Source organism: Solea senegalensis, linkage group LG10 (genome assembly GCF_019176455.1).
Source record: "Solea senegalensis isolate Sse05_10M linkage group LG10, IFAPA_SoseM_1, whole genome shotgun sequence".
Lineage (NCBI taxonomy): Eukaryota > Metazoa > Chordata > Actinopteri > Pleuronectiformes > Soleidae > Solea > Solea senegalensis.
The window spans coordinates 11,389,516-11,416,567 of NC_058030.1; the positions used below are offsets into that span (position 1 = coordinate 11,389,516).

At 39.6% G+C, this 27,052-nt stretch overlaps 2 protein-coding genes across 6 annotated transcripts; both read right to left on the reverse strand.

The window, feature by feature from the left end:
• Window positions 1–112: 112 nt before the first annotated feature.
• Window positions 113–8,257, reverse strand: taf3 (TAF3 RNA polymerase II, TATA box binding protein (TBP)-associated facto). Of its 2 annotated transcripts, none has more exons than XM_044036543.1 (7): window positions 7,884–8,257; window positions 6,704–6,946; window positions 4,029–5,854; window positions 3,868–3,950; window positions 2,104–2,359; window positions 1,765–1,871; window positions 113–1,019 (listed from the first exon to the last, which is right to left on the reverse strand). In XM_044036543.1, exons 1-7 carry the CDS (start codon window positions 8,047–8,049, stop codon window positions 905–907), a joined length of 2,796 nt encoding a protein of 931 aa, XP_043892478.1. In that variant the 5' UTR covers window positions 8,050–8,257; the 3' UTR covers window positions 113–904. The 2 variants fall into 2 exon arrangements, with proteins under 2 accessions (XP_043892478.1, XP_043892477.1); XM_044036542.1 differs by having other exon boundaries at window positions 2,089–2,359.
• A 1,268-nt stretch (window positions 8,258–9,525) lies between these two features.
• tasor2 (transcription activation suppressor family member 2) lies at window positions 9,526–27,045 on the reverse strand. Of its 4 annotated transcripts, XM_044036523.1 has the most exons (24): window positions 26,975–27,043; window positions 26,630–26,722; window positions 26,215–26,363; window positions 25,611–25,706; window positions 25,448–25,520; window positions 24,190–24,281; window positions 23,943–24,080; window positions 23,499–23,632; window positions 23,379–23,395; window positions 23,026–23,125; window positions 22,829–22,923; window positions 22,629–22,735; window positions 22,300–22,372; window positions 22,123–22,194; window positions 19,783–21,963; window positions 18,992–19,434; window positions 18,690–18,898; window positions 17,076–17,538; window positions 13,215–16,592; window positions 12,424–12,546; window positions 12,189–12,342; window positions 11,990–12,095; window positions 11,121–11,302; window positions 9,526–10,997 (listed from the first exon to the last, which is right to left on the reverse strand). In XM_044036523.1, exons 2-24 carry the CDS (start codon window positions 26,661–26,663, stop codon window positions 10,840–10,842), a joined length of 8,577 nt encoding a protein of 2,858 aa, XP_043892458.1. In that variant the 5' UTR covers window positions 26,664–26,722; window positions 26,975–27,043; the 3' UTR covers window positions 9,526–10,839. The 4 variants fall into 4 exon arrangements, 3 of the variants coding, with proteins under 3 accessions (XP_043892458.1, XP_043892456.1, XP_043892459.1); XM_044036521.1 differs by having other exon boundaries at window positions 18,690–19,434; XM_044036524.1 differs by having other exon boundaries at window positions 18,690–19,434; window positions 26,630–27,032.
• Window positions 27,046–27,052: the final 7 nt, after the last annotated feature.

The window sequence follows — 27,052 nt, forward strand, 5'->3', positions numbered from 1 at the left end:
GTTTGTAGAAAAATATCTCCAATCGAAAACAAATGCAAGCCAACAGCGACTGGAAAAAGAGTGTATATAGAGATGTCTGTCAAAGGTAAAAAAAACAAAACAATTAAAGATGTAAAGATGCAGAAAATTTAAGTACAGTTTTGATGGCAATGAGCTTTAGGTCTTAAAGTCTGCGAGTACAGACTATTCATCTTTAATATTGAAGTATCAGCGAAATTAGTTACATTACAAGCATGGCTACATTATAATTCTGGGGGACAAATCCATATGAAGAAAAAATAAAAATACAAACTTTAAATTTAAAAAATGTACAGAAAATGATTTGAGTTAAAAACCAATATCTGAAAATGGATTTAACAATTCAGAATCCTAAGGACAAAATGCACTTGGCTTGGATGTTGGTATTTACACTTTTATACACACACACACACACACACATCTGGTGCCATCATCACTATGTACAATGATACTGCAGAAAACCGTGGGAAAGTTCGACATGGTGGTCATTCCTTTGAAGCAACATGAAGGAAAGAAATGTAGACAACATATGTGAGCTGTTCTCCAGTCCTGCTCTGTTTTAGCCCTCAGCTCACACAAACTGACAAGTCTCCTCATACAAACACAAGTGTTGTGATCTACAACTGGACAAGCAAACAATTTACTGGTGCACCAGAGGGGAAACCAGAGCTCATATGAGGACAAAGGCTGAATTATGTGCTGGTTGAAGCCATTTCTTCTTAATAAATCACAATGCATCACGGCTGACATCATTAAAAAAATCATTACAAGTTAGTATCAGCCAAAAATGTCTTTCTTTTTAATTTTACAGCAGTGCCACAAATGTTCAGTGATGGCTTTCAGTCTGGGAAAAAAAGTCCAAAATGTGTGCTTTTTTTGCATAGTCTCAGTGTGGTTTGTGTTTCTTTTTCTTGTGTTTTTTGTCCTTCTTCTTGCTGGAACATTTAACGCAGAACCACGACTGGTCCTCGGGTGGCGCTGCATGGATTCCAACACAGGGCCTGGGGGCAGACAGAGGAAGAGAGTTGAGCTGGAGGAGAAACTGCTGAGTAAACGTTTACTTTTACATTTCGATGGGGATGTGGGGTGGGGGGGGGGTAGGTGCAGAGGAACAGATACTAATCGCAAACCATTACAGGACACAAAGTAAAGTGCTTCACTCTATCACAACTGGCCCAAAATTATTATGATGACACAAGCAGTTTGAAAACAGAAAGAAGACTTACCTTTGATAAAGTTTTACGGAAAAAAAACCCAGCATGCCCTATCTTTAAATATAATAATAATGTGCTGATGTACATGCATTATAGTGTTTATTACAAAATGTTAAAGTTATTGCTATGTTATCCTTTTCTCTCATAACTGACCCACATGAAACTACGAGGACTACAGAGATTACAGGTCTTAACAATTGAGTCACAAGTAAACACTTGTCTGAGTGGACATTATAACATTAACCCTACATTTGTAAACATGTACATTAGAGTGTTTTGTACTAGGGATCAAGCATTACTCACACGTAACTACTGTATTACTATCACTAATTATCATACATCACATGAGAGGCTTCTCAAAATATGGAGCAACCAACTGAAAACTCACCCAAAAGTTAAATTTGTGTATGTTTACACTACAAATTCTGAACAATAGTAAGTAAATTGTTTGCTAAGCCAAAGTATACTCTTCAATTAAAAACACAAATTAGCCCGAAAATAGACAAATAAAAAGGGAAAATAATTGTCTTACCAATGATACCAATCATCACAATCATCACATCCTATCATGGGACTGCCATCATCAGGTTTGTTGCATCCAGGACAAATCCAGATCTTGTTTCCCCATTCATCTCGAATCTTAGGATGAAACACAAACCAGAGGATGAAAAAAAACAGTTCCTACGTAAACATAAGCATATTTATCCTACATAACTCGCCATGCAATCTCACCTATCTGTAAGTCATACACTGATCACCTAGACTTAAGAAAACCCGTTATAGCTGAACCGCACCGGAAATGCATGCATTTATGGTTGGAAATGAATAACATGTTGATACCACAATGAGCACTCACCACGTAGGCACTCACAGTTTCAGTAACTACGCTGCGGACTGGTGGTTTGACGGAAGTGGCAGGAGAAGACATGGGGCCCAGCGAGAGCAATGACACAGGAGCCGGAGCTACTGGAAGTGGAGACGCAGGTGGAGGCAGAGTGGGTACAATTGGTGCGAGCATGGGAGGAGGTGGAGGTGTCCGAGGGCGATTCCCAGGTCCAGACTTGGCAGCAGGGGTCTTTGGTGCTGGTGTCTTTGACTCTGAATTCGGAACCACCTTGCTGATAACACTAGATATGAACAGAGAGAAAGACAAGTCAGCATCCTGGATATGTAATTGAGGTAGCCGTGTACGCAGCGGCGTCAGCAACTTAAACAGCGTGACTTCATATCAGGTTGATACAGCATAGCTGGCCAACAAAAGCTGTGTTTTTTTCCACCACGCAGAACGGTACGGTACATATTTTCCATTAGGAGTAGGACCAAAATAACAAGCCCAAACCATTCCATATTTCGGTACCCTTCCCTTGGAGTACCAGAGTAATGGTACGGTACGGGTGGAGCTAGACCCGCGACAGTCAGCTGATTGGATGACAGAAAAGCATCACTCTCTTGTGACTGGTGTTTCTTCAACGCCCTCAGTCTATTCTCATACAAAGCTTGACGTCTTGTTGAGACAACCAGCCACAAACCAAGCAGAGCTTGTAGATGTCCTCCATTGTTGTCTGTCGGGTCACGTTCAATGTCATCGTTCATTAACGCCATGCTACGTATCTCTGCCTACCAAGTAAAGGTACTGTTCTCAGTCGAAACACAAGCCTGACCGAGGGCTTTACTGTACCAAACCGAACTGTACCATGATGGAAACACGACTAAAGGGTATCGACGGAGGATGTCCTGCATTCTTGCGTTCTTGGCATGTGGCTGTTGAGGTACAGAAGAGTTATTCAGGTACCCTTCTCGATGTTTGACAATAGAAACACAAGAAGAATTGTGATGTACTAAACTAAACCGTGCTGTACCATTTGGTGGAAACAGTCTATAATATGGTACAGTCTTGTTCTTTAACCTGTGCTTGAAAATAAGATCACAATGAGGTTATAGATTAAATTCTATATGGAAACCAAAAAAAAAAAAATACTACAAACATCTTTTTTTTCCCCTAATAACACAGTTTTTTATCATGAAACAAAAGATAAAATCATTTTAAAATGTTAGATTTGCTAACTTAAAGCCAAATGTATGATTCCATGAGTCGGCTGAGGTTCCCATGAAGTTTAATGTCATCCGTATAGATCCACAACAGTACAAGTGGAACCTATGCAGCCCAAACATTTGTGAGTGTACATGTCGACTGCACATGATCCAGGAGGGACATTATTATGGAGTGGAACAGAATGTTGGATTAGCTAGACATGGCACACCAGACTGACGAGGTCCCTCATTTTAGAATGACTGGAATTGTGGGCATGCAGGCTTGAGCAGAATGACTACACAACTCTGTGTGGACATGGAATGTTTAGAGAAGACCTTTATGGTATACAATAGGCAACAATCAGATTTTAAGAAGGAACCGTATTACAAGCAAACAAGACAACAGCTCTGACCTCACATTTGATACAAGCTATATGTAGCTTGGCAGCACTTTGGTCAACTCGGTTGTTTTAAAAACGTGCTATAGAAATAAGTTTAGAATGGTACTTGATATTGCATCTAAAGAAGCCTCAAGGAAAACCTCATCTTACATACAAAAGCGATGATGAGTAGAATATTACTGATAGATTTATTAGAAGCTTACATTTTGTCTTGGCCTGCTCCCACTCTGAGTGTCAGTCGGGGGATGACTGGAGATGGTAAAACAGCTGGAGTTTCATCTTTTACCTGGGGAAATAAAGGCAAATGTAAGCGACATTCTGAGACACACCAAGACAAAATGTCAAACTGAACCAGGAAACTTACCTTCTCCAATCTAATTCTCTCTTTTTCCTTCTCTTTTTCCCGTTTCTCCTTTTCCCTCTCCTTTTCTTTCCTCTTCTCTTCTTTCTCCCTCTCCTTTTCTTTGGCCTTTTCCCGCTCCTTGTCCTTCTCCTTATCTTTCTTTTTCTTCTTCTCCTTCTTGTCTTTCTTCTTTTCCTTCTCTTTGCTTTTTACGTCTTTATCCTGGAGCATCGGAGGCAGAGGAGGAAGTATAGCGGGCATGCGAAGGCAAGCTGACGGGCTAAACAGTGGCGGGACTTCACTCAGAGCAAAAGGAGCTAGCGCAGACTGTTTCTGCCTGTCGTCCTTGTTTCTGTCTTTATTCTTCTCCTTCTTATCTTTGTCCTTTTTATTTTTTTCTTTGTCCTTCTTTTTGTCTTTGTGCTTTTCCTTCTCTTTTTTAGGGACATCTCCATCTCTGGACTTTATTTTGATGGACCCCTCAGGCAGATTCAGGTCTCTCTGAACAAAGTGCTCATCATCCTTGATTCCAAAATCCTTCCAGGGCATCTTGATATCTTTGGAAAACTCCTTGTTTTTATCCTTGTTCTTATCTTTATTCTTCTCTTTTACCTTGCCCTTGTCCTTTTCACGATCTTTGTCTTTCTGCTTGTCTTTATCTTTCTTCTTCATTTTAGTTTTAAGCTCCTTCTTCAGCTTTTTCTTGACCTCTACTGATGACACAATCTTATTCTTCTCCTCAAACACCTTGAGCAAAGGTTCTGGTGTAGGTGGTGAGGCTGATCCTGATGACACAAATACTCCTTGGCTTGGTGGGGGTGCAGATGGACCCCCCTGGTTGACCTTTCGGATAACTTCATTGATTGAATCGTCCATAGTCCAGTTTCCTTGGCCTATGTGTGCCTGTAGGTGAAGAGGTGTTGATGTGTCTTTCATAGAGTTGCTAGCCCCACACTGGTTTTTAGGTGTAGATGGCTCCATGATGGTTAGCCTCCTGGGGCTGGAGAATCCATTGCTATCTGAATCAGAACCTGATGAGAAAGCAAAAGGATCGGGCTCCCGCTCTGCACAAGCTCTGGCTATCACAGCATCAATTGAGTCATCTATAGCTGTGTTATCAGGCTCTAGTTTCTTGAAAGCACCTTCAGCTAATGCCCTGTCCTCTATATTTTGACGCATATGAATGTTCTCTTTGCCCATCCTCTCACTGATTGCAGACAGCGGTAGCTTGTGCATACTCTCTGTCTTGCTTGGCGGTTGAGATGCTTTGACTGAAACCATCTTTGGGCTCTTGGGGCTTTTAGGACTCTTAGTTCTGCCAGGTGATTTCTTCCTTTCCTTAGATGGATTTGGAGAATGGATGGGACTGCCACCCACCGGAACAGGAATGACCCCTTTAGGGGACTTAGTCCTTTGTCTGCCAGGAGATGAGACTTTAGGCTTCCTTCCAGGAGTGGTGAGGCCCTTTTGCTCAGGGTGTTTTGGTACTGCCAGCTGAGGTCTGAAGGAAGGCAGGGCTCCAGGGGGAGACTCAGGTGACAGGGGGTCGAGGCTATCATGAGAAGGCAGTATGCCTGGGGGAACACGTTGTGGGTTGAGAGAAGTGAGGGGCTCCCGGGGCTCAACCCCCCATTCTGGGCTGAGGCCAGGGTACATGCGTGGTCTCTTAGAAGTAGGCATCATGCCAATAGCTGCATCAGGACTGTCTAGGTGCCTTTTCAGTGGATTGTTCTCATCATTGACCGCCTCGTCATCTTCAATCTCCTCCTCATCCTCTTCCAGTTCCACCTGCATTGCTTCAGCTGAAGTGCCCATGTCAGCAAGGACCTCCTCCTCCTCTTCTTCTTCTGGAGAGGGAAGCAACATAACATGACTTAAGCATAAGCACGGCATCTGTTTTAACACAGCCACTTCTTATTTTTATGGTAAAACTACCATCAAACCAATAGGGCTAAGATTTTATATGTGCAGCTGTCACATTACGTAGACTTAGTTACAACTTAATAATCCCACTTTTATAAAAGTTAAAATGGTCAGAAGAGTTGATTGTCTTGATGAAGAGTGTAGTCTGTGGTGCTGGCTAATGATATTTCTAATCGAGCATTCTAATCAAAATGTACGAAAGAAAATATTGGAAACAAAAACAGATTGTAGCCACTATCAACACTGGATAAACTTCATTACTTCAGCTAGATATATTAATATTGGAGGAGTGAACTGGTAATGGTGTCCTAACAAATTTATCAAACAATCTAAAAATGCTGAATACGCACTCACACACAAATGTGGTGTTAGGGCTGGACAACAACTCTGTAACTCACAATATTATCTGTGTTAAGAGCGCTATAACAAAGGTTCAATTTATATAACAAAGGTTAAATTTGTTACCTTTGTTATAGTTACCTCTATATATCGATATCACGTTTAAGCTTTGCACACACTCCAAGATATAACATAATATATTATGACCTCCGATATCAGACGTGTTTCTGTTTAAGTGTATTTTCTCAGGAAGAACAACAACTGACAGGTTTCTTCAACTTTCACGACAGAGCAAAACTCAATCTTTCATTATCTGGCATTTATCATGATAGTTATTGATATCTATTAATCTGAAAACTTTTTATCGTGATCATTTTTGTAATTTTCGCCCTCATCACTCCACGCCATATGTGGTAAATGTTTTGAGATCTGACCTTCTTGTAAGGAGACCAGGGGTGGCATGTGATGTGGAATGTAGTCCTTCCTTTCCTCTGCATCTCGGGCTCCAGGCTGGGGAAACTGCAGGACATTGTTTTTGCTAACAGGAAAGAGTGGTGTTTGATGGGCAAATGTCACGGGCTCCAGGTTGTGCACATAGTCCTCCAGTTCACTCAGACTCACACCCAGCAGCTTGAAGGCCTGGCTGACATCATCCAGGACAGGATCTGTTCTTCCATCTGAAATTCAGCATCAAAACAGGCCAGTCAACAGAGGGTAGAATAAGTCCTGGAAAATATCTAGTTGCTATTTATCCGACAGATACAGATACTGAGTCGATCCTCCAACTCTTTGATGGGCAGATAAATTAAAAGAGAATTGTACTTTGTTCAATTTAAATATTTTTCTATAAAAAACACATTGTTGGTGATATTATTTCTCAGTGTCTATATAGGTGTCTGGGTTTGTGTTAGCAACAAACCCAGAGAAGAATGTTATGGCATACTGCATGCTTTCCTGATATCATAAAGCCCTAACATGCTTTGCTATGTTCACTGCTACTTCTAAATCTACTAATCTAATGTAGATTTAAAATATAATGGAACATTAGCACAGGAGACACCAGCAAATAACTGACCAATCCTTCAATGTTCTAACCATCCAGCACACTGTATGTTATACATTGCAGCCTTTGCTAACCGATAAGTGCAAAGGCTGCAAATTGCACTTTTCATTTTAAAAACAATTCGTCGTTCAGCCCTAGTTCAACCTCAGATTAGGATCTGACGATAAACTGAGAGCAAAGGTTTGGTTGCTGCTCATACAAAGAGGTTCCCTTACTGTTGTTGACATGCAAGCTAAAGCAAGTAATAATGCTCAACAGGTTTTCACACTAAAAGTGACTCATTTACAGATGACACGGCAAACTGCTAACTCACACACACCTACAAACACTGTGTTGTCCACAGATGGACAACATTTCGGTGACAGCATGAAAAACAAAAACACAGAAAGGGAGGAAAAAAGCTGATTAGCTTTGGAGCCACTGTACTTTTTGACACATCAACCTTTGCTAGGTAGGGGGCGCCAGCTACTGAGCCAGTCAACAACAACGTGATCGACTTACTTCAGGTTTATAGGTTCAAAATGAATCGAGGCGGCACATGAAGTACTTACAGAGCTCGGTGTACCGGTGGCAGACCCTGGCCATCTGCAGGATATATCGCTGCAACACATCGGATAGCAGATCGCAGGCAGTGAGCTGAACGGCATCCCAGCCCAGAGCCTGGCAGATCTGCGCCACCGACACACGCAGCAGCGAGCGGGCATAGCTCTCGCACATCTCGCTGACTAAGTTTCGGTATTAAACCCAGTCAATTCCTCTTCCTGAACATGTTTCCAGTCTTCATTTTTCACAAACCCCCGATGGGCTGGAGAAAACCGGCCTACGCGGTTAATTTTAGACATCTACTTCAGTAAATATATTGGCGCTTTTGCCAGAGTCGCCATCTTGATTCCATCGATAGACCCATCCCCGATATTGAACCTGCGCATGCGCACTAGACCAGGCTCGTCCACTCAGGAGAAGGGTCAGGCTGCAGCCCTGTATCGCTCACGACACGCCTCCTACACCAACTCAACCCTTGATCCCTAACCGTCACGGGGGAAACATGTCGCAAGTGGAAGGCGTGTCGTGAGCGCTACAAGCTGCAGCCGGATATTCTTGATGCTCAGCGCGTTACTGTGTTCGAGCGCTTCATCACCGTCCGACGATGCGCAGAAATACTCTTTTATTTTATTTTTCCAGAAGAAGGTAGCTGTACAACTTGATGGACGCCAGCTGCTGTAAAACACCACCAACCAACCAAACATTTTTATATTCAGAAAATATTGTATTCCTACATTCATTTACACCTAAGGTTTTTGTTTGTTTGTTTTTTTAAACAATTAATTGTTTATATATGCATTTGCAAATGGTTTGGGGCATGTATTGGCAGATATGGAAAATACTACCCATAAATATTTTGCATCATGAATAGTTGCTTGCTCATACACTTCTTTTTGTTTAAAAAGTGTTTTTTGTTAGCTTAGATTGAGGTTTTATAAATACCATAGGCCTTGCTTTTTCAAAGGCAGTAATGTTTCTACAGCAGTCCAAACAGACGTGTTTTGCATTTTTAAACAACAGAGAGTGAAAAGAGTTCTGAGAGAGTGTTTATTTCTTTTGAAGGCCTCGTTCCCTGACACTTGAGAGAGGGAGCAGTCTCACCTCTAGATTCCACTGGCCTAATGCCTTTCAAAAAATCAACAACATGATATTGGCCAAAATACATGTGTCTGAAGCCATCACATTGACAAATCAATTAATTCTATTTAATGTGCAAAGCTGGCCTCTCACAATTATTTAAATCCCCCTCAGTTAATATTTCCTGGTGCCAGACCTAATGCAGTCGATAATCAATCATAAATGACGTTCAATTTGTAAATTATGGCCACATTTAGAGGTAGAAAGGCAATAAAGTCTTTAATAAATGCTATATAAACAAAGTTCTAAACAAAGTTAACAAAAGCAGGGTATGCTACAAGGTGTGGCTGGTGTTGACCTAGTGTCAACTCATAAATCTACATTCATAAATATATTATTTTTTTTATGGCTTACTGTACGTCGTAGTAATTATATTACATTTTGGGTATTTATTGGGATTTTTCAAATAATATACAAAAACCGCAGGCAAGTTTCAACATTTCAATGTTCAGGTCAAAAAATGCATAATTGTTTTTATACATATCGAATCTATGAAGCACTGCATGGGTAGACTTGTTTTAAAATGATTTTTATTGAATTTTAACAGGATTGAGGTATATAGAGGAGTACAGCCTTTGTGGGGGAGACAAAGCAGTTTCTCTGAGACGCCACCAGTTAGAGGTTCTGTTAAAAAAAAATATTTATCTTCTATCAAATCAAATTATGCAGACAGTAATCCTGGGGTTGAACAATTGCCTGCAGCATCTGTCAGGCTGTTAACACTTTATTTTATCGTTTACTTCAACAACTGCTCACTGTGTCAAATGACAATCAATCATTTCTTGATTAGACTTGATTAACATATTAATTTGCATAGATATTTGAACTGATCAAACCAATTGGAATGCTGCTTTTGCTGTAAAATGATAAATACAATGCCTGCAGTCACTGTTGTGAAAGACACTTTATTTACTCCCAGTGACGCCCTCTTCTGGTGAAATTTAGGCACAAATAGTTTTCCATTGTAGTCTATTGTCATTTATTCAGCACAAGCTTGTAATTATTCTTCTTTGGTGACACCCGTGTGTAAACAGTTGCATGAATGGGCTAATGCAGCCACTCATGTCTGTGTCCATGTCCTTAAAACCTGTTACTTAACTTGTGGTTCCCAAACTAGATAAAGATCAAGAAATTTTAGCCATAAGTCATACAAGAGCTAATAATCGCAGTTACATTTAGTCCCTCATAGAACAACTGAGGCGATAAAGTAGTAGCAGCATCATTTTATGGCACCACAAAAAGATTGTGAGATGCTCATCATTTTCTTCGAAGTGAAATGAAACATTTTATTCTCTGAACTCTTATTTGTGCTCTACCAAAATGTATGCTCATAGATTTTTAACACAATTCAAAATATTCATAATTTAGTTGTGTTTGTCTTGCTTGCCATGAGTTAAAAATCATGGACAATAACCTTCACAGTATATACACTAGCGACTGTAAAAATGTAACATCATTAAGAACTGGCAAACTTCACTTTGTTGTACGGACCGGACAAAGCATTGCAAAGTTTACAAAATAGCACAATGAAAACATTACTATCAAACAAACACTATAAACAATTGTGTTGCACTTGTATAAAGTCAGATTATAAGCTCCTTGACAGATTTACAAATATTTAAACATTACAAAACAAATGAATGGATTTCATACAAAATAAATATGCTATGCACAACAAAGCTGCAAATGCATTGGCATCATAAACTGAATGATAACCGCGTTTACAAATAAAGAAAATGTTAAAACATTAATTATTGCTGCCTACATCGTTAGGCATAAAGTCATAAGTCACACTGGTGTGTATTTAATATCTGGACAGTTTTGTCCTCACATCCAGTGAGTCTTGTAATGGTTGTGCGCTGAATCATCCATTGGATTTTTTTCAGGTGAGAATAAAAATATTTCACTTGAGGAATTTGTCAGGAAAGAGTTCACCGTCAGAGTGAAAATTCCATTTCTCCCAAATGTACCATCTGTAGTCGCATCTGTCAGAACAAATAAAAAACACATTATTCCTTTCGGTAATAGAGGTTAACTGAGACATAGATCGACTCTGACGAGGAGCAACTGTACTTTAAAACATTGAGAACAGCGTATTTGGATCTCACCTGTTATAAAAACAGGGTAGCGGGCTGATATGTTATGGACCTGCAAGCGAACCAAACATGTGAGGTAGTCGGGCTGATGTCTTGACATGGTGTCACACTCGTGGTAAGGCAACACCTCCAGTATCCCAGCGTCTCGGCAAGAGTTTAAAAAGAATTGCTTCTCTTTTGCCTCTGCACTCAGCCTGCACGTGGGAGAAGAAAACGTAAGGGACAAGGCATGTATAAAGGGACAAAGTCGACTGTTTTTCTTAAGGAGGCTTAGGGCCATTTAACATCTTCCAATCAGGGTTTAACGTTCAGCAGTGGCCAAATCTGGACAAGCTGATCAGGAAGGCCAGCTCAGTGATCGGGGCTGAGCAACTACCGGTCATATACATACACACACATATATATATATACACACATATATACATCTATATATATATATATATATATAGAGATATATATGTTATATTTAGTAGTGAAGTAGGGAAGTTATCTGAGGAAATATGTGGTGTTATCCAGTATCTAATGTTGAGTCAAAAGACCAGATTTTAAAAGAAGAAACAGCATCAGCCAAACACTGAGAGATTTACATTTGACATAATTGCACACAGGTATTACTACACCACCTTTTAACTCAAGCTCATTAGTGAGATTGGCTTTTTAATTTTAAGGAGTGCTGGATTCCCTGGATTGGTATTTGGGGTCCAATGTGTTGAGATGGATGTTAAAAGATAAAATGTTTGTGACCGCAAAGTTATATTGTATTTTTTCTCCACTCTCTGTTTGTTACCGTTCCCTCATGTTTAAACTCTGAGACTCTTAGACCAGCTGCATCCTGCCATACTGGGAAGTGAGAGAGTTATTTTTTATCAAGTTGCGCCTACCTGGCATTTTCTTTCAGCTGTCGACTGTCTCTGTAATGTACCATCCATTTCCACTTCCCCGTTTTGCTTAGCTCATGCAAGATTTCTGAGCATTTTTTCATGTTGCCTACAAATCCATACAAAGTTGAGATCATGAATGGCACTTGGATAAAATATGAGCTCAAATAATACAATTTTATACAACAAAAGGTCCACATACAAAGACTGATGTCCCCCAAAGCTGCTCTGTCAAACATGATAAAACCACCCTGCGTGAAGAGCTCCTGGTGGGTGAGATTCACAACGTCATCTGGTTCATCAATTCCAGCAAACTGCACACCTGGTGTCTTCTTCAACTCGAGCAAATGTGGGACCTTGGATATCACAGAGCATGAATTGATGATTCTCTATTGCAAAAGGCTTGTTATAATCTTCTGCAGCAGATGAGCTGTTACCTTGGAGATGTACTCTGCAATATCTTCATTCCTGAGGATGATGAGTAGGGACGAAGAACTATTCTCACCATGGAAGAACTCAGTGGGCTGAATAGCAGAATGACCCTCAGACTCCATCTGTGCCTGTTGAAAAAAAAAAAAATAGGAAATACACATTCTAAGAAAACAAATCAAGAAATTACTCATTTGTCATACTGACTAATGTCTACAATCAAATTCTCCCAAAACATTTGAGTGCACCTTGGAGTGTGATTAACCTCACAATTGTTATGAAAGAGACACTAATATCAACACTGCAATCATGATGACTGAATATAAAACAGGTTTAATGCACATTCTTCCTTTTGAGCCCCAAAATGCCAAGTGCAGACACTGCCACTGTGACCCGGTGACATCAAGAGTGGAAAAATGTCTTTTTAACCCCTCAAACCAACCCAGAGACAGTCGAGGCTATCATTCTTGAAGTATTTAAATAAACCAAACTTAACACAACAATAAACAGCTGAACATACATCAGTTTGATAATGGCCAGTTTGATGACCCAAACTGCAGCCCTGTTTTAATTTAATTTCTGACAGCTGCCATGCAGTCCCTATTCATAATCAATCTTTAAGTGGGTTAGAATCAGCCTATTTTATATGCACATTTAAGATATATGCCAGAACATTTTGAAAATGGAAAAAAATAAGATAGATACAATTTGAATTGATATCCCATTATCAAATGCAAATAAGTGGTAATGGAAACAAATTCAGGGAGTAAGGAATTATGTAGGGAAACGATTATTTTACCTTTGTTTCTTTAAAGAGGTCGTCGTCAGATGTCTCCAGTATGTAAAATCTGTACTTTGTTTTCCAGGATTTCTTCACAACTGAATTGAGATTGCTTCGAAAGCTTTCATCCATCCTTCGTTTCATTTGATCACAGATGTCAAAATGATGACTTGGTTCCACATTTTTGTTATTTCTGTTGTTTTGGAAGTGCTTGGGTGTAGATTGGGCCTTCTTGGCAGAACAAACTTCATCCATCATTGCTTCATATGACCTCACACATTTTGCAGTCACCGCAGAAAGTCCACCTTGTTCTTTTAACTTGTCTATCTCTGGTAATTCTTTTTCTTTTGTGGAGTCAGCCATGTCTGTTTTGTTGGACATGTCTACCTTGATTTTTTGTCCAGCAATTGACGTTGCATCTATGAGATCCAGCAAATCCTCCTGATCTTCTAGACCAGAAAAGCACACTGTCACAGGACTAGAATGAGACAAATTCAAATGGCCATGTGTGTCCTGTTGGCCCGTGGTTGTCCTCTTCTTCCTTTTCAAAAGTTGCTTCATTTTTTCTGATAAGATGAGATGCTCCTGTTCAATTGATGCTTGTGTGAGGTCATCTTGTAGGCATCTCTTGGAAACCTGCTCCAGAAAAGAATACGAACTCTTCTGGTCGGTGTTAAACACTGTACATGTGAGGGAAGTTTGAGGTTCCTTGATGAGACTGTCCTCTATAGCACTATTGTCATTGGCAGCCACAATCGACGTTGAAGCTTTGGAGCAGTCTTCGAGTTTCATCTCAGAGTTGTTCTTACTTTTACGTTTTTTTGCTGATTTCAGTGATTGCACTGATAGAGATGAAGTCTTGTTCCGTTCTTTGTACTGATAAGAATGATCTAAAAGCGGGCTTTTTTGCAAAACCAAGTTGGCTTTAATGCTGTTGATATTTGACAGGTGACTACTTCTGGAGAACGACTTATTTGATTCTTGCTTATCATTCGGTTTGGAATTTCCCATTAAATTTTCTGACCCTTCCAATGGCAAGGTGATGGGTATAGTGTAGGTCACTGCAGGGTATTCAGTGTGTCCATCTTTGGTGATGCGATCTGCTTGACTTTCATCACTCATAGAGGGTTTGACAGCCACAATGGGACGTCGACTGTGTGAAAAAGATTCATGATTTAACCCGGACTGTGACGTTTTATACCTGTCTGGGACATTTGCTTTCTTGGCTTGAAAACCCTCAGTAGGGGATCTACAGATAGGAGAAATACCTTGCCCTGTAGAGGAGCCCTGTAATTTATCTGCTCTCTCAAAACTGTCTTGAAGAGACATGTCCATTTTGTCTAACTGCAACTGTACACCAAGTACTTCCACTAACTTAGTTTTGAGAGGTGAATTAGAGGCTGACACCACAACTGGTTGTAAATGCAAAATCTTCTTGTTCTTTAAGTTCCTTGAAATGTGGCTTGGATCTAAACCAGCGGGTATAGGTTTAAGGTTAGGGTTTTGATCAAGACCGTTTTTATTAACAGCCGTTTCAACCTGGGATGCGTTGTTGACGTGGTTTGATGTGGAGAGGAACTTGTCTACACTTTGAAGAACTCGTAGGGTTCTTAACTCGAGATCAGGCTCTTGACTGTAATGAGGACTGGGATCACAATCAAATCTGGACTTTTGACAAAGCTTTTGCTTAGCTAGCATCTTATCTTCTGTAGGTTTTGAGCCCATGTCGAGCTGTCTTGGAGAAGTGTTTTCACTGATTTTTGCAATACTGCTATCCGATCTAGGTATGGACTCTAATGGCTTCTCATCCAAAGTTGGGGTAGGGCACCTTTCATCAGACTCACTTCCAAAGACTATTTGTTGGATGGTTTCAGTAACATTTAAAGGGAATATTCTATCAGAATACAATTTTTTCCCCCTACTATAAAGGTCAGGTGTTTTTCCTACCTCAGTCAGCAAGTTAGGGTTGACAGCATCACTAATAAAAGGTATTCCTTTCTGGCATTGAACATCTTCAGTTTTGTCTTGTGGGTGTGTGGTGTCTTCCACATTAGTACCACTAAACGGAAATACAACCACGCTTGAACTTATTCCCATGTGCTCATTTGTTTTGTCCATTTCCACATTTGTTTTTTTGGTTAATCCCTCTTCAGACTTCTTTATAACCTCATATTGTGGTGGAGGAGAGTGGTGGTGAAATGATTTTTCTCGAGCTGTGTTGTCATCCATTCCCTGTATCACAACTGATTTTGTTTCCTCAACTTCATGGTCGTCACTACTGATAAAAGGATTGACTTGCACTACCGTGTTTTTGCTTCCCATTTCCAAGCAGTCCTTTTTCAGGAGAAATGACTCAGTTACACAGGACCCATCCAAAGAACTATAGCTCTCTTCAGCAACTGGTATTGCTACCTCCTGATAATGTTCCCCCTCATTCAAACAATGATCGATTTCAGGGGTTTCCTCAACTGCAGCGTCCTTGTTAACGGATTCTGTTCCACATGGAATATGAGGGGCTTTTTCTGAAATGACATGTTTATCTGTCAATGCACTCTTTCCCAAGTTTAAATCATGGCAGGAATATTCAGTTTGAGGTGCTTGTTCATGAATTAGTGTTTGGAGGCTACAATCTGTTGGACCATCCTTCTCAACAGAATCTGGGCTGTCATGCAACATAGGTAATGGCTGATCATACTTCTCATTGCCAGTTTCCATTGCTGGAATGCAAATGTCTTTTGCATCAATCTCATGTCTTCCAAATGCATCTTCATCTATAATCAGTTTACCTTCATGGACTGACCAAAATTCCACATTATTTTCAGACTGGGTAGGTGTAGCTTTATGTTCCTCCCTTGAAAACTTTTCCTTTTCAAAACTATTTCCATCAATGCAGGAAGAGTCTTTGTTAGCAGCACCTTCACCTGTACAAATCTCCATTTTTGGAGATGGTTCATTTTTGGCTTCCTGGAATGGATTCTCTTTCTCTGGACAATTTATCCCATCTTTGGTTTGACTTTCATTATTCTCATCTGTATGATCTATTTCTTTGCCTCCCATTGTTGACTCTTTTTCTTTACCGTGTTTGGATGAATCCAATGTATGTTGGATGTATGTCATCGCTGTAGTTTGGGGAATATTGGCATCACCTTTCATACACGTCTCCCCTTTGCTAAATCCATGTAGCATATGGCCAATTCCTGAAGCAGCTGGGTCATTTTCTGTCAAATTGGACACACTTTTCATCTTTTCTTGTGGCAGAATGAACAATCCTTTTAAGGATGGCATACCAATGTCCTCCCAGCAGCCAGTTTTTTGTGAAGGAATACAAGTTTTGTCATCTTCACAGTGACTTCTGTGATCATCAGTTATCTCTGTAGAGTCTGCCCTTGTGCAACACTGGAAAAAGAAAGAGTAAACAGAACATACGAATTCAACAATATGAACTATGTATTGCTATTCACTTCTTTGTTAGTCTTGGGCTTTTTCAATATTTTGATATTTTTGCTTTGATTTCTTTTGTGGTCTGAAGACAGCTTCTAATAGATGCTGATAACTATTTGTGTGTATATTACATGAAAAATGAAGGTGTGCCAAAGCAGAACTCAGCATCTTGCCCACACTTATGAGAATATCAAAACAGGGCACAGCCACTATTCCAACCTACTTACAGGCTGTGCTACATTATAGTATATAGGCACATATTCCTTTGGAATGCCAGCAGAAGTTCAGGCTCTACACATCAGATTATATAAATGGGATAGCTAAGTCTTAATTGAAACATATTGTAACTATGACTATTTTATATCATACAGACCAAATGAAAATTCTGACAAATATCACAATTTAGTCTTTTGTATACCAGCATTTACAGAAACAAACCTGTAGAGTGCTTGCTTCCTGTAGTCCCAGGGAGGGCTTGAGTGTGCTCAATTTTTCACTTGCTTCTTTTTGTTCAACAGACACAGAGGCCTTTTCTTGGTTGATACGTGGATCTGAAGTGACAGACTCTGCATTGGAGTTCCTTAGTGACAAATCCAAAACCATGGATCCTTCATCCAAGACAACATTATCTTTTTTGCTGAGGTAGGCTGCATTTGAAACCGAGTTATCCTGAGCGTTGGCTATGCTTGACAAGGCTTTCGGCTTAAGCTCAGTCATTACTGGTGTTGGTACCGTTTGAGTGGACATTTCCAAAGACTCACTCTCTTCTGGACACGGGATAGTGAAGTTCGAGTCAATGTGAAATAATCTGGGTGTTGACCGGCTGTAAAACAGACCTATCCACATGTTGACAATGAGCCGTATGTCTTCAGTGGTGTCTTGAATGGTGAAGTCCCATGGCCTAATATGAAATGCACAAAAAAAAAGGAGTAGTTATAGTTAAATCATTTTTAACATAATTTACAACATTAATTTATTCATCCATGTGAGCATTGTGGGGGCTGCTGGAGCCAAACCCGGCTGACATGGGGTAGACCCTGGACAGGTCACCAGTCCATTACAGGGCCAACACACGGAGACAGACAACCAACTCTCACATTCAATATAGAGTACATGTTTGCATGTTTTGTAGACTGTGGGAGGACACTGGAGTACCCGGGCAAAACCCACATGCAGTTTTAATATACACTGCCTGGCCAAAAAGAAAAAAGTTGCCACCTAAAAAAAGGGTCACATCGTTAGACCGCCTTTAGTTTTGATTGTGGCACTCATTCACTGTGGCATTGTTTCCATAAACTACTGCAATGTCACAAGATTTATTTCCGTCCAGCGTTGCATTCATTTTTCACTAATATCTTGTATTGACGATGGGAGAGTTGGGCCACTGAGCAAAGCCTTCTCCTGCACGTCCCAAAGATTCTCAATGGGGTTAAGGTCTGGACTCTGTGGTGGCCAATCCATGTGTGAAAATGATGTCTCATGCTCCCTGAACCACTCTTTCACAATTTAAGCCTGATGAATCCTGGCATTGTCATCTTGGAATATGCCAATGTCATCAGGGAAGAAAAAAATGCATTGATGGAATAATCTGGTCATTCATTATATTCAGGTTGTCAGCTGACCTCATTCTTTGGGCACATAATGTTGCTGAACATAGACCTGACCAACTGCAGCAACCCCTTACCTACTTGCTTAGTTAAATCCAGGTGGCGACTTTCTTTTTGGCCAGGCAGTGTATGTTGCACAAATCTTTAAATCAGAACATTAGCATTACTATTACTATTAAAGGTAGGGTGGGAGATCATTGTCTGGAGCATTTTTTTTTGCTTAAAATCCTCTTCACAACCCGATTGTAACCCATTAATTAATACATTGTCACAAAAATGAAAAATGTCAGTCAGCTGTGGAATGGCCTGAACAAATTAATTGGATTGTGATGCATCAATCAAACTGCCATCTGATCTGATGCCATCTAAATGTAGGCCACTAAAACAGTTTTTCCAGGATCCCCAACCCAGATTCATTGTAAAAATAACAATATACTGTACATACCCATGCAAGGCTCGCATGACACCTTTACTCTTGGGATCACTTGCTAACTTGCTGTCGCCATGAAAGTCATATTTTCCTTTCCATTGCCTTGTGACTTCAACAGATTTGTACTTGTTGACAAAACTGCGAGAGTGGCTAAACTTCTTCTTGCATTCCAAGTGTTTTTTCATTGATTCTTGTGTCCAATGGGTGCTTTCACCCCCATCTTCCTGACAGACAGAAGGGGGTACTTTTTCAGTTCGATTACTATACAACTGTTGGTAATGGTGCAGCAGCCTGGTAGAACCACTTAAAGGGGGTACCTGGAAAGGTGTACCTGACAAACCCAACACCAGAGGGGAAGACAGGGGCAATGAGTAATTATGTTCTTTGGATATTATGTCAACCATTTCTTTGTCTCCCATGAGATGGCTTGAAGAACACTCAAGAGGCTGAATGGGTCTAGCAGCAGGTTGCCTTAGAAGAGCATGAAGAACTGACTCCTGTTCTGCACTGGCAACATCTTTTGTAAGTTCACACCTCTTCTTATTTGTCTCAGGTTTTCTCCCAAATGTTGCTTGTGGTGGAAACAGGTCATTACTGGCACTGAGTGCCAAGTCAGCAAGTAAGTTCAAAGCATCTGCAGATGAGCAAGTACTGTTCATATTTTCCTTTACAGTCTTCATGACTGAAATATCTTTAGCATGTTCTTTGTACTTGGGTTTTTCAGCGTCTAAGCAAGCTGGTGTTTGAAAATGCAACCACCCTGTGAAGACAAAACAGAGGAGAAAAAAGAAACTGCATGTATTACTGCCAGGAACCAAAATGTAAACTATGCTATTGTTTCATTAGAAACAAAAAGAAAATTGGTTTGTAAAGCCACCTTTGGGTGCAGATGGATTATAATGGCAACAATGTAACAAGCAAGGGCAAAGCAAAAGCAAACTGAGCATTGGCAAATAATTAGCAAAGCAAAGACAGCATAGTAGAAGCAGTTGTAGAGACAGAGGAAATAAAATATTGGGTCAGTTCCAATGGCATGCACATGTCTGGACTGAAAAAAATGTATTCAAAAATATATTAGTATATTAAAAAATACTGAAATATGACTTACATGTCTTTTTAACACATTCTTCAGAGACGCTTTGACGTTTTTTGAGCGTTTTCGTCCTACGTTGTTTTAAGAGAGCCGATGGTATAATTTGAGGTTGTTGTGTGCTTACAATCGTTTGTTCTTGTGTCTCTGATGAGACTCTCCTTTGTTGACAATCTTGACCCTCACTTTTCTGTACCTCTGGCTTCTCTATAGGGGTCAGTCCAAGGGCATATGCAAAAAGAGGGTCAACCGATAGCATTTCTGAAACTCCCTTGACAACCACATTGTCCTGGCCACTCAAAGCCTCATCATTTATCTTCACTACCCCAGCATCAGAGTCACCTTTGCCTTTCTTGAGACAAGGCTCAGTGTTATCTGCAGAATCTTTAGATCCGTCTGTCATACATGTTTTTCTCTTTCCCCTTAGGAGAACTGATTTCAACAGTTTATTCAACAGTAATTTGCCTTTTAATGCAAATTTTCGCGGTGAGGTGGAATCAGTGTTCTTTTTTGTGGGTTCTTCTGACGGAGGCCGGTCTATGACATCGGCCTTTGAGGAATGCTGACCATGTTTTGGATTCAAAGGCAATGCACCATGCGTTACCGGGATATGTTCCTTGTTTAAAAAACTGGCCAGATTTTCAGTTTGACTTGCTTCACTCTTGGATGTTGTGGTCTCAGTGTCCTCCACTGCTGTTTCAGAGCAAGAGACTTGCTCCATTTCGACTTTGTTACGTGCATTCACTGAGGGATCAACCAATTTTTTTTCTGGGTCATCATTTTTAAATCGAAGCTGATCCTTTAAAGATTGTCTCTGAACAGTAACTAGAGAGCCATGTGGGACCAAGATTCTTCCACATTCACTGACAACTGGCTTTAAGTCCCAATGCTCAATTTTCTTTCTGGGAGGACACATTTCATGTTCCATTAAAAGTGAGCCTTGACCAATGTTTGATGACTTTCTCTTCTCTGCCACTCTCAAACCAACAGAAGAACATCTCACAATCTTATTTTTAGACGACAGTTTTCCAAATTTCCATCTTTGCCTTCTTAATTTTTTCCAATGAGTACTTGAAGGACTGCTTAGTTCCCTGGCCTGGTCTTCTTTCTGTCTCATGGAGATGCTACCTGCTTTTTTGATGGTCTGTAAAGTGAGAGTCTCCGAACAAGCTTTAGGTGCCCTTTTTAGAACTATGGAATGTCCCCTTCGTAGTTTCCTTGGTTTTGCATTAATGAAGTGAGTGGCCTGAGGGGAATCTTTGCTTTTGATGTCCACATTCTCATCATGCAGATGGATCAATTCTGCAGTTTGCAATTTGGCTTCAGAAATACCTGAAATCTGAAAGTCCTCATGCTTCATTGTTGACATGGTATTGATCAAACTTAAACTCTCATCAGTAACACTTCGCTCAGCTGAAGTGATGCTGACAATTAACTCTGCTGGAAGATCATCTGATGTCGCAGGAGTCAAGGGATCTTTTGCTGCTATACCATCAGTTTTGATCAGTACAGTCCAGTTTTCAGAGTCACCGGTTGCATCTTGTGGTTGAAAATCATCCGATGTATCATTTTGAGGCCCAGCTGTTAAGTCAACATGTGTTTCAATACTTGTTGTACAATTGTCCATAGATGTCTCAACATTTACAGTTCTCTGCCCTGTCAACTGATCTTCTGACCAGCATAAGCGGTCTGTAGATGTCTCAACATTTGCGGAAGTTCTTTGTTCCGTCACCTGGTCTTCTGACCCTATACAAACTAAAGTGGGTTGTGCCTCTTCAGGTGATGATGGACAGATGTAAACATCATCATCAAGGTCATATCTTTGCTGGTCTTGTTGAACTGCCAGGATGTCTGAAGCCTTTGACAATGACAGTTGAAATGAGGCCGGTTTGCTTACGTATGACCTCAAGCTGTGCCATGCCTTGTTAGTCCACTCAGGTGATGAGTAAAGGTGTTTGTGGGCAGGCAGAATGTCATATTGTTCTGGAAAGACGCCAACTTCCCTTGAGGGACTTAATTCCAACCCAGGATTAATCAGCGCAGCATAACTCTGCATATGCTTTACCAAAACCCCAGACAGCTCTTCAGTTGAATCACAGCTCAGCGTTTTTTCAACTTCCCCCTCTGCATAATTTAGTGCTGGCAGAACTTGAAGGATTTCAGATGACACTGTTCCCTTTCTCTGTCCAGATATTCTGCCTGTGAGGAACACAAAATAGTTTGTTAAATGTCCGCCTTGGTTGAATTGAATATCATTAATGCTAATCAACATGTAGTGCAATTGTTATTATTAGAGTATCGTAATTATCAATTTATTCAAGGGATGTTAATAAACTAAACTATCCATACTGTGATTACCTCTGTGTATATATCGGGAGTCTGGAAAAACAAACATAGCTTGCATGACCTCAGTTGCCTTGGACCCAGACCCTAAAACAAAAAAGGACATGAAAATGAAGTGGCTTTGAAAAGATAGAATTCAGAGAAATGCTGTCTTTAGAAAATCATATTAAGACAATAATTTTCATATCTTACCATTGTACATGAGGAAATGGGAGGAGTGCAACAAAATGAGAAAACCACCATCATTCAGTGGAACAGGGAGAGCCTGAAGGAAAGAGTTAGCTCGTCAGTAAGTTTTTTAATTTATTAGTCAATGTAAATTATTTTACATTGACTAGTGAAATGCTATAAAAATGCAGTCTTTTCAATGATTGACAGTCAGTTTATTTCTTGTTTTCATGTTAATGTCAGTCTAGTTCTTTACATTTTTGCATAATGGCTGAGCCAAAAAACTATATTTTTCTTTTTATGAAATTAATTCACCTTTCAGTCGGACAAAGGCCTGTATTAACAAAACTCACAAGATTTTTCTCCTTGATTTCCTGCAAAAGCAGAGAGAATGATTTGTTTTCTTCGGTCTCAGAAGGAACCAGCTCACACAGACTTAAGTAAAAGCCATCCAGAAAGACTGAAATACAGCAAAAGAAAAACAATAACAATACAGTACGATAATTCCTTTCAAATGCAAATTAGGTGATTTTTCTTTATCTTGAAAACATACCTTCACCAGACAAGCAGGTTTCAAAAGCAGCCCTCGGCAACAGCTGCAACAACTCTAACATGTATATGACTCTGTCAATTTTGACAACTGGTGGACTTGAAGAAAAACAAACACGTGAAGGAAATGTAGCTTATATAATGGAAATTATGATGAAATTAAAAAAATAAGATATTTTTTCATGAGCACATTTTACTTACAGTTTTATAGGAATCAAGGCAACTGCTGCAGACCTAAGCCCAACATCAATGAACTGGGTACCGATTTGAAGTTGACCCATCCAGGCCAAATAATGAAAATCTGAATTAAAAAATCAAATAGAGCAAAAGTCATTATTAGTAAATTAAATACACTCACATACACTTTATTAGGTAAACCAGTAAAATTTAAATTACATAAATATCATTTTAGAAATTGTTAGTGTACAACAGGGATGCTGAAATGGTATGTAATTGATTCAATTAGATTTTTCTTTCTGGCTAAATTACCAAATCATACACCAACTGCAGTGCTATTGTACTTGTTATGACTTGAGGAAAAAACACTTACTTACCCAGTTTTTTCTCCTCTCTGAAAAGAAAAATGGGGAAACAATTGATCATTTGTATTAAATACTATGGTATCAGGGATATACTATAATCAGAGAAAATGTCACACAATCATGTTACAGTACCTTATCTCATGTGGTGCATGAAGCGTTGTTTTGGTGTCCGTGTATGAAAACGACACAATGGCAAAAGGACAGGCAGCACTGGGAGATTTCGCCGTTTCACAGCTACAGTCATCCAACAGCTCATACATGTAATACTACAAGAAGAAAACATGTGTTTAAGCAGTCTGGTGTCTCGTCCTAACCTTTCCTTCTCAACATGCTGTCAATAAGAAAACTTAAAAAGCCAAAGAAATAAAAATGTCCACAAAATGGTTATGTGTGATAAACAGGATAATTTGTCATGGTAATGCTTCTATTTAAAAATGTCTAGTGTTTTAACTTAGGTGAGGAAAAAAAATCAGTGAATAATCTCTACTGAATTACCTTTAACACTGCTCAATTAACAAAGTAGACACATTTACATACATAAACGTGTGTTGAAATCACAGCAATGGCTCCTTTTACCTGAGTTCTCTCAAAAGCAAGAAAAGAGCTGGTTTTGGCTGATACTGAGGGTAACTCTTCGGACACGTGGCAGTCAAATCCCAAAGTAGGTGGTGTGAGATTCTGTGTGTAGTTTTCAAAAACCCTTTTGACTCTCCCCTGGCAACAAAGAAACAAAGTTTATCATTCATAAATGATGTCGTCATCCCCCCCCACACATGATAACACAATGACTACCACTTTGCTACACAAATATTTATCTCAATACCTTTGTCAGCCTGAAGATGACAATGTATCCAGATTTCCCATTACACCAGCGATTCAGATCCAAACAGTCAGAGTACATTGATATGTAAATACCTGAGTAAACACAGAAAACCTTATCTTCATGTAGAAATAAAAAAGGGGATGGTTGAATTAAGGTTTTAATGAGACAACAGAATTCAACAAATAACTTAGCAGCAACTTTCCACCAACAATCCTACTGCAGCACAGCCACACCTTTACAGATGAATGTCTCACTGACAAGGACACACACAAGTTTAACAACTATGATGTCATCCACTGCAACTAACTATGTCCTCACTTTACATTTAACAAATGGAAATCTAAACAGGGTTAAACATTACTGATAATTTAGGCACAGTGGAATTTTAAGTTGAACTCAAGTACATTTGAGGCATTAGACTAAAATTCAGCAGAAGTACATGAAGCCATGTATTATTCATTCATTTGCAGAATAATTAGTTAAGTAGTTTCATGATGCAGAAAACAATAGGCAGTCAGACACTGGGTTATTTATAAAAAAAAAAAAGCATTTAAAATTACTATACTATAGGACAAAAAAAAGGAAAAGAAAAACCAGTCAGGGACTCGTTCGACAGGTTTGGTGTAACTTTAGTACTCCTCCAGTCAGAGTGACTAAGGACAGCATATTCTTTCCAAATTTCCACAAATGTCTTTGGCAAGTGGAAGGGAATTGGGCTTGTAACAGGATAGGCTGGGGAGCCCTTGACCTGAGCAATCACCATTGCTACCTGGGCTGATACAGTGGGCTTCTTGGCTTGGACTTTGACCTGTGTTTACAGCCCACACTTAACACAGCCTAGAATGGGTGCCGGTCATGTTGAAATAGATGCAAGTGTAGATAAGAATAGATAACTTCGTACTAAGGTCCAGCCAGGTCAAACCAGGAAAATATGTACAGGTCTAAAACTGGAAATGTTTAGAGGGGACCTAAACCTGTAAGGAATAAATGGGTTAAAATGAAAAAAAAAATTCATTAACAAATCTAAGTTTCGGTTTAACAATACGAATTCTTTCACTTTCACTTATATACATTCATACAGCCCCAGCACTTGCTTTCACTTTCAAAAGGGAGCACTAGACACTGAACATACCAACTGCTCAGGTTGAGCTGGACTGAAAAGGTCATATATACTGGATTCGACCATAAAGGTAATTACTTGATTATCTCTATCTATCTGACTGGGTGTCAAAATATAGAAAAAATATGTATAATTTACCCTTCATGGGATCTCCCAGAGTTGTGCAAGTGCTGTTTCCTGTGAGAACACCATTTCTTCCAAGTGCATGAGCCTTTTAAAGAAAAATAACAATTTCAGTAACATCAAGAGATTTGTAAGGACATAAACCACTCTTGTACTATTCTGTATGTATAGTCTGTACCTTGTTGACATCATCAAACAGCAAAAATCCATAGGACTCCTTCAAATCCTCTTCTGAATATCCTTCTTGTCTCCTCTTTGCTCGGAAGGCATTATACTAATGAGGAAGGGAAATGGAAATCATCATGCTGAATTTCATTTAACTGCATTTAAGATTAGCTCCAAATCTCCATCATAAATGTATTTATGCATTTTACTTCACAACTGGACTTGGCGGGTCAGAAGATATAAAGATAAAGACAAATACAAAGTTCATTTTACAATATTTATAACTTGAATGATATGTATAGCTCAAGATAAATAATGTAGATTGAATGACTGGCTGTAGGATAGTGTTTCTATCACATGTCGATAAAAGAAAAATGAAAAAAAAACTAAACATCACAAGAAATACAAATTATATGTTGCAAATATATAAATAATAAAAACAGCAACACAATTTTAACTGTGTCGTTTCTTTTTTGATAGAACGTGAATATTTGACAATTTACTTTTTTATTTTTTAATTAGCTCAAATGTGTAAAATGCCTGCAACCATAAGACACTTGATGTTGAGGTATCAGACACGAATCCCTAACTCAAAGGGTGAAGTTCTACAGACTAACCTTTTCTTCGAGTACAGCATTCTCAATCAAGACAGCGGACTTGTATCTGAAAGACTGTCGAGACTCTTCGTACAAGTACGCACTTTGAATAGGAGCCAAAATAGAGTTCTCAAAGATGTCAGAAGTGTCCCGCACAGGTAATAAAACACCTGGAAATCACAACAAAGCAAAACAAAATGAACGCTGAACATAAGCGACCCAGCGAAATGACAGGGTGCTGTGTTTTCACTTTCACTAGCGAAAAGTTTCACAAGCCAGGAACAGTTTGTCCCGTGAAGGAACCAGGACACAGTACGCGTCCTCACACGTAGACCCGTACAACAACAACAGCAGGTCTATATGTCAGACATGGTGGAAAATAACTAAACGAGTCACATTCCGTGTCAAAGTTAAACACACGGGACGAAATTATCACCTTTGAGCGAAGCAGCGACATTTCCACTTTCCATCGCTGAACTCTTACGAAATCTGCTGCTCTTCCATTGTCCTTTGCGAAAAACACTTTGCTCTGGTTTTGAACATTAAAATGACATCATGAAGTTTAGTGTGTCTCGTATCCAACGAACCTTCCAAAGTCATTTCAGCGTTTAAACGCAGATTCGTCAGACAAGGAAAACCAGGAAGTCACAAAGTAGACGGTCTAAAACAAAACACGTGGGGACAAATACTACAAATGACTACAAATACAAATTACTTCATCACACACAGTAGACCTATTTAAACGTTAAAACGCTTTGGTTTCCAGCGTGTCTCCACGTACGTATTATCGGCCATGGACCGTCCTTTTCGAAAAAGAAACAGAAACCTATCGGGTGAAGGCATCCATCTTTAAAGTCTA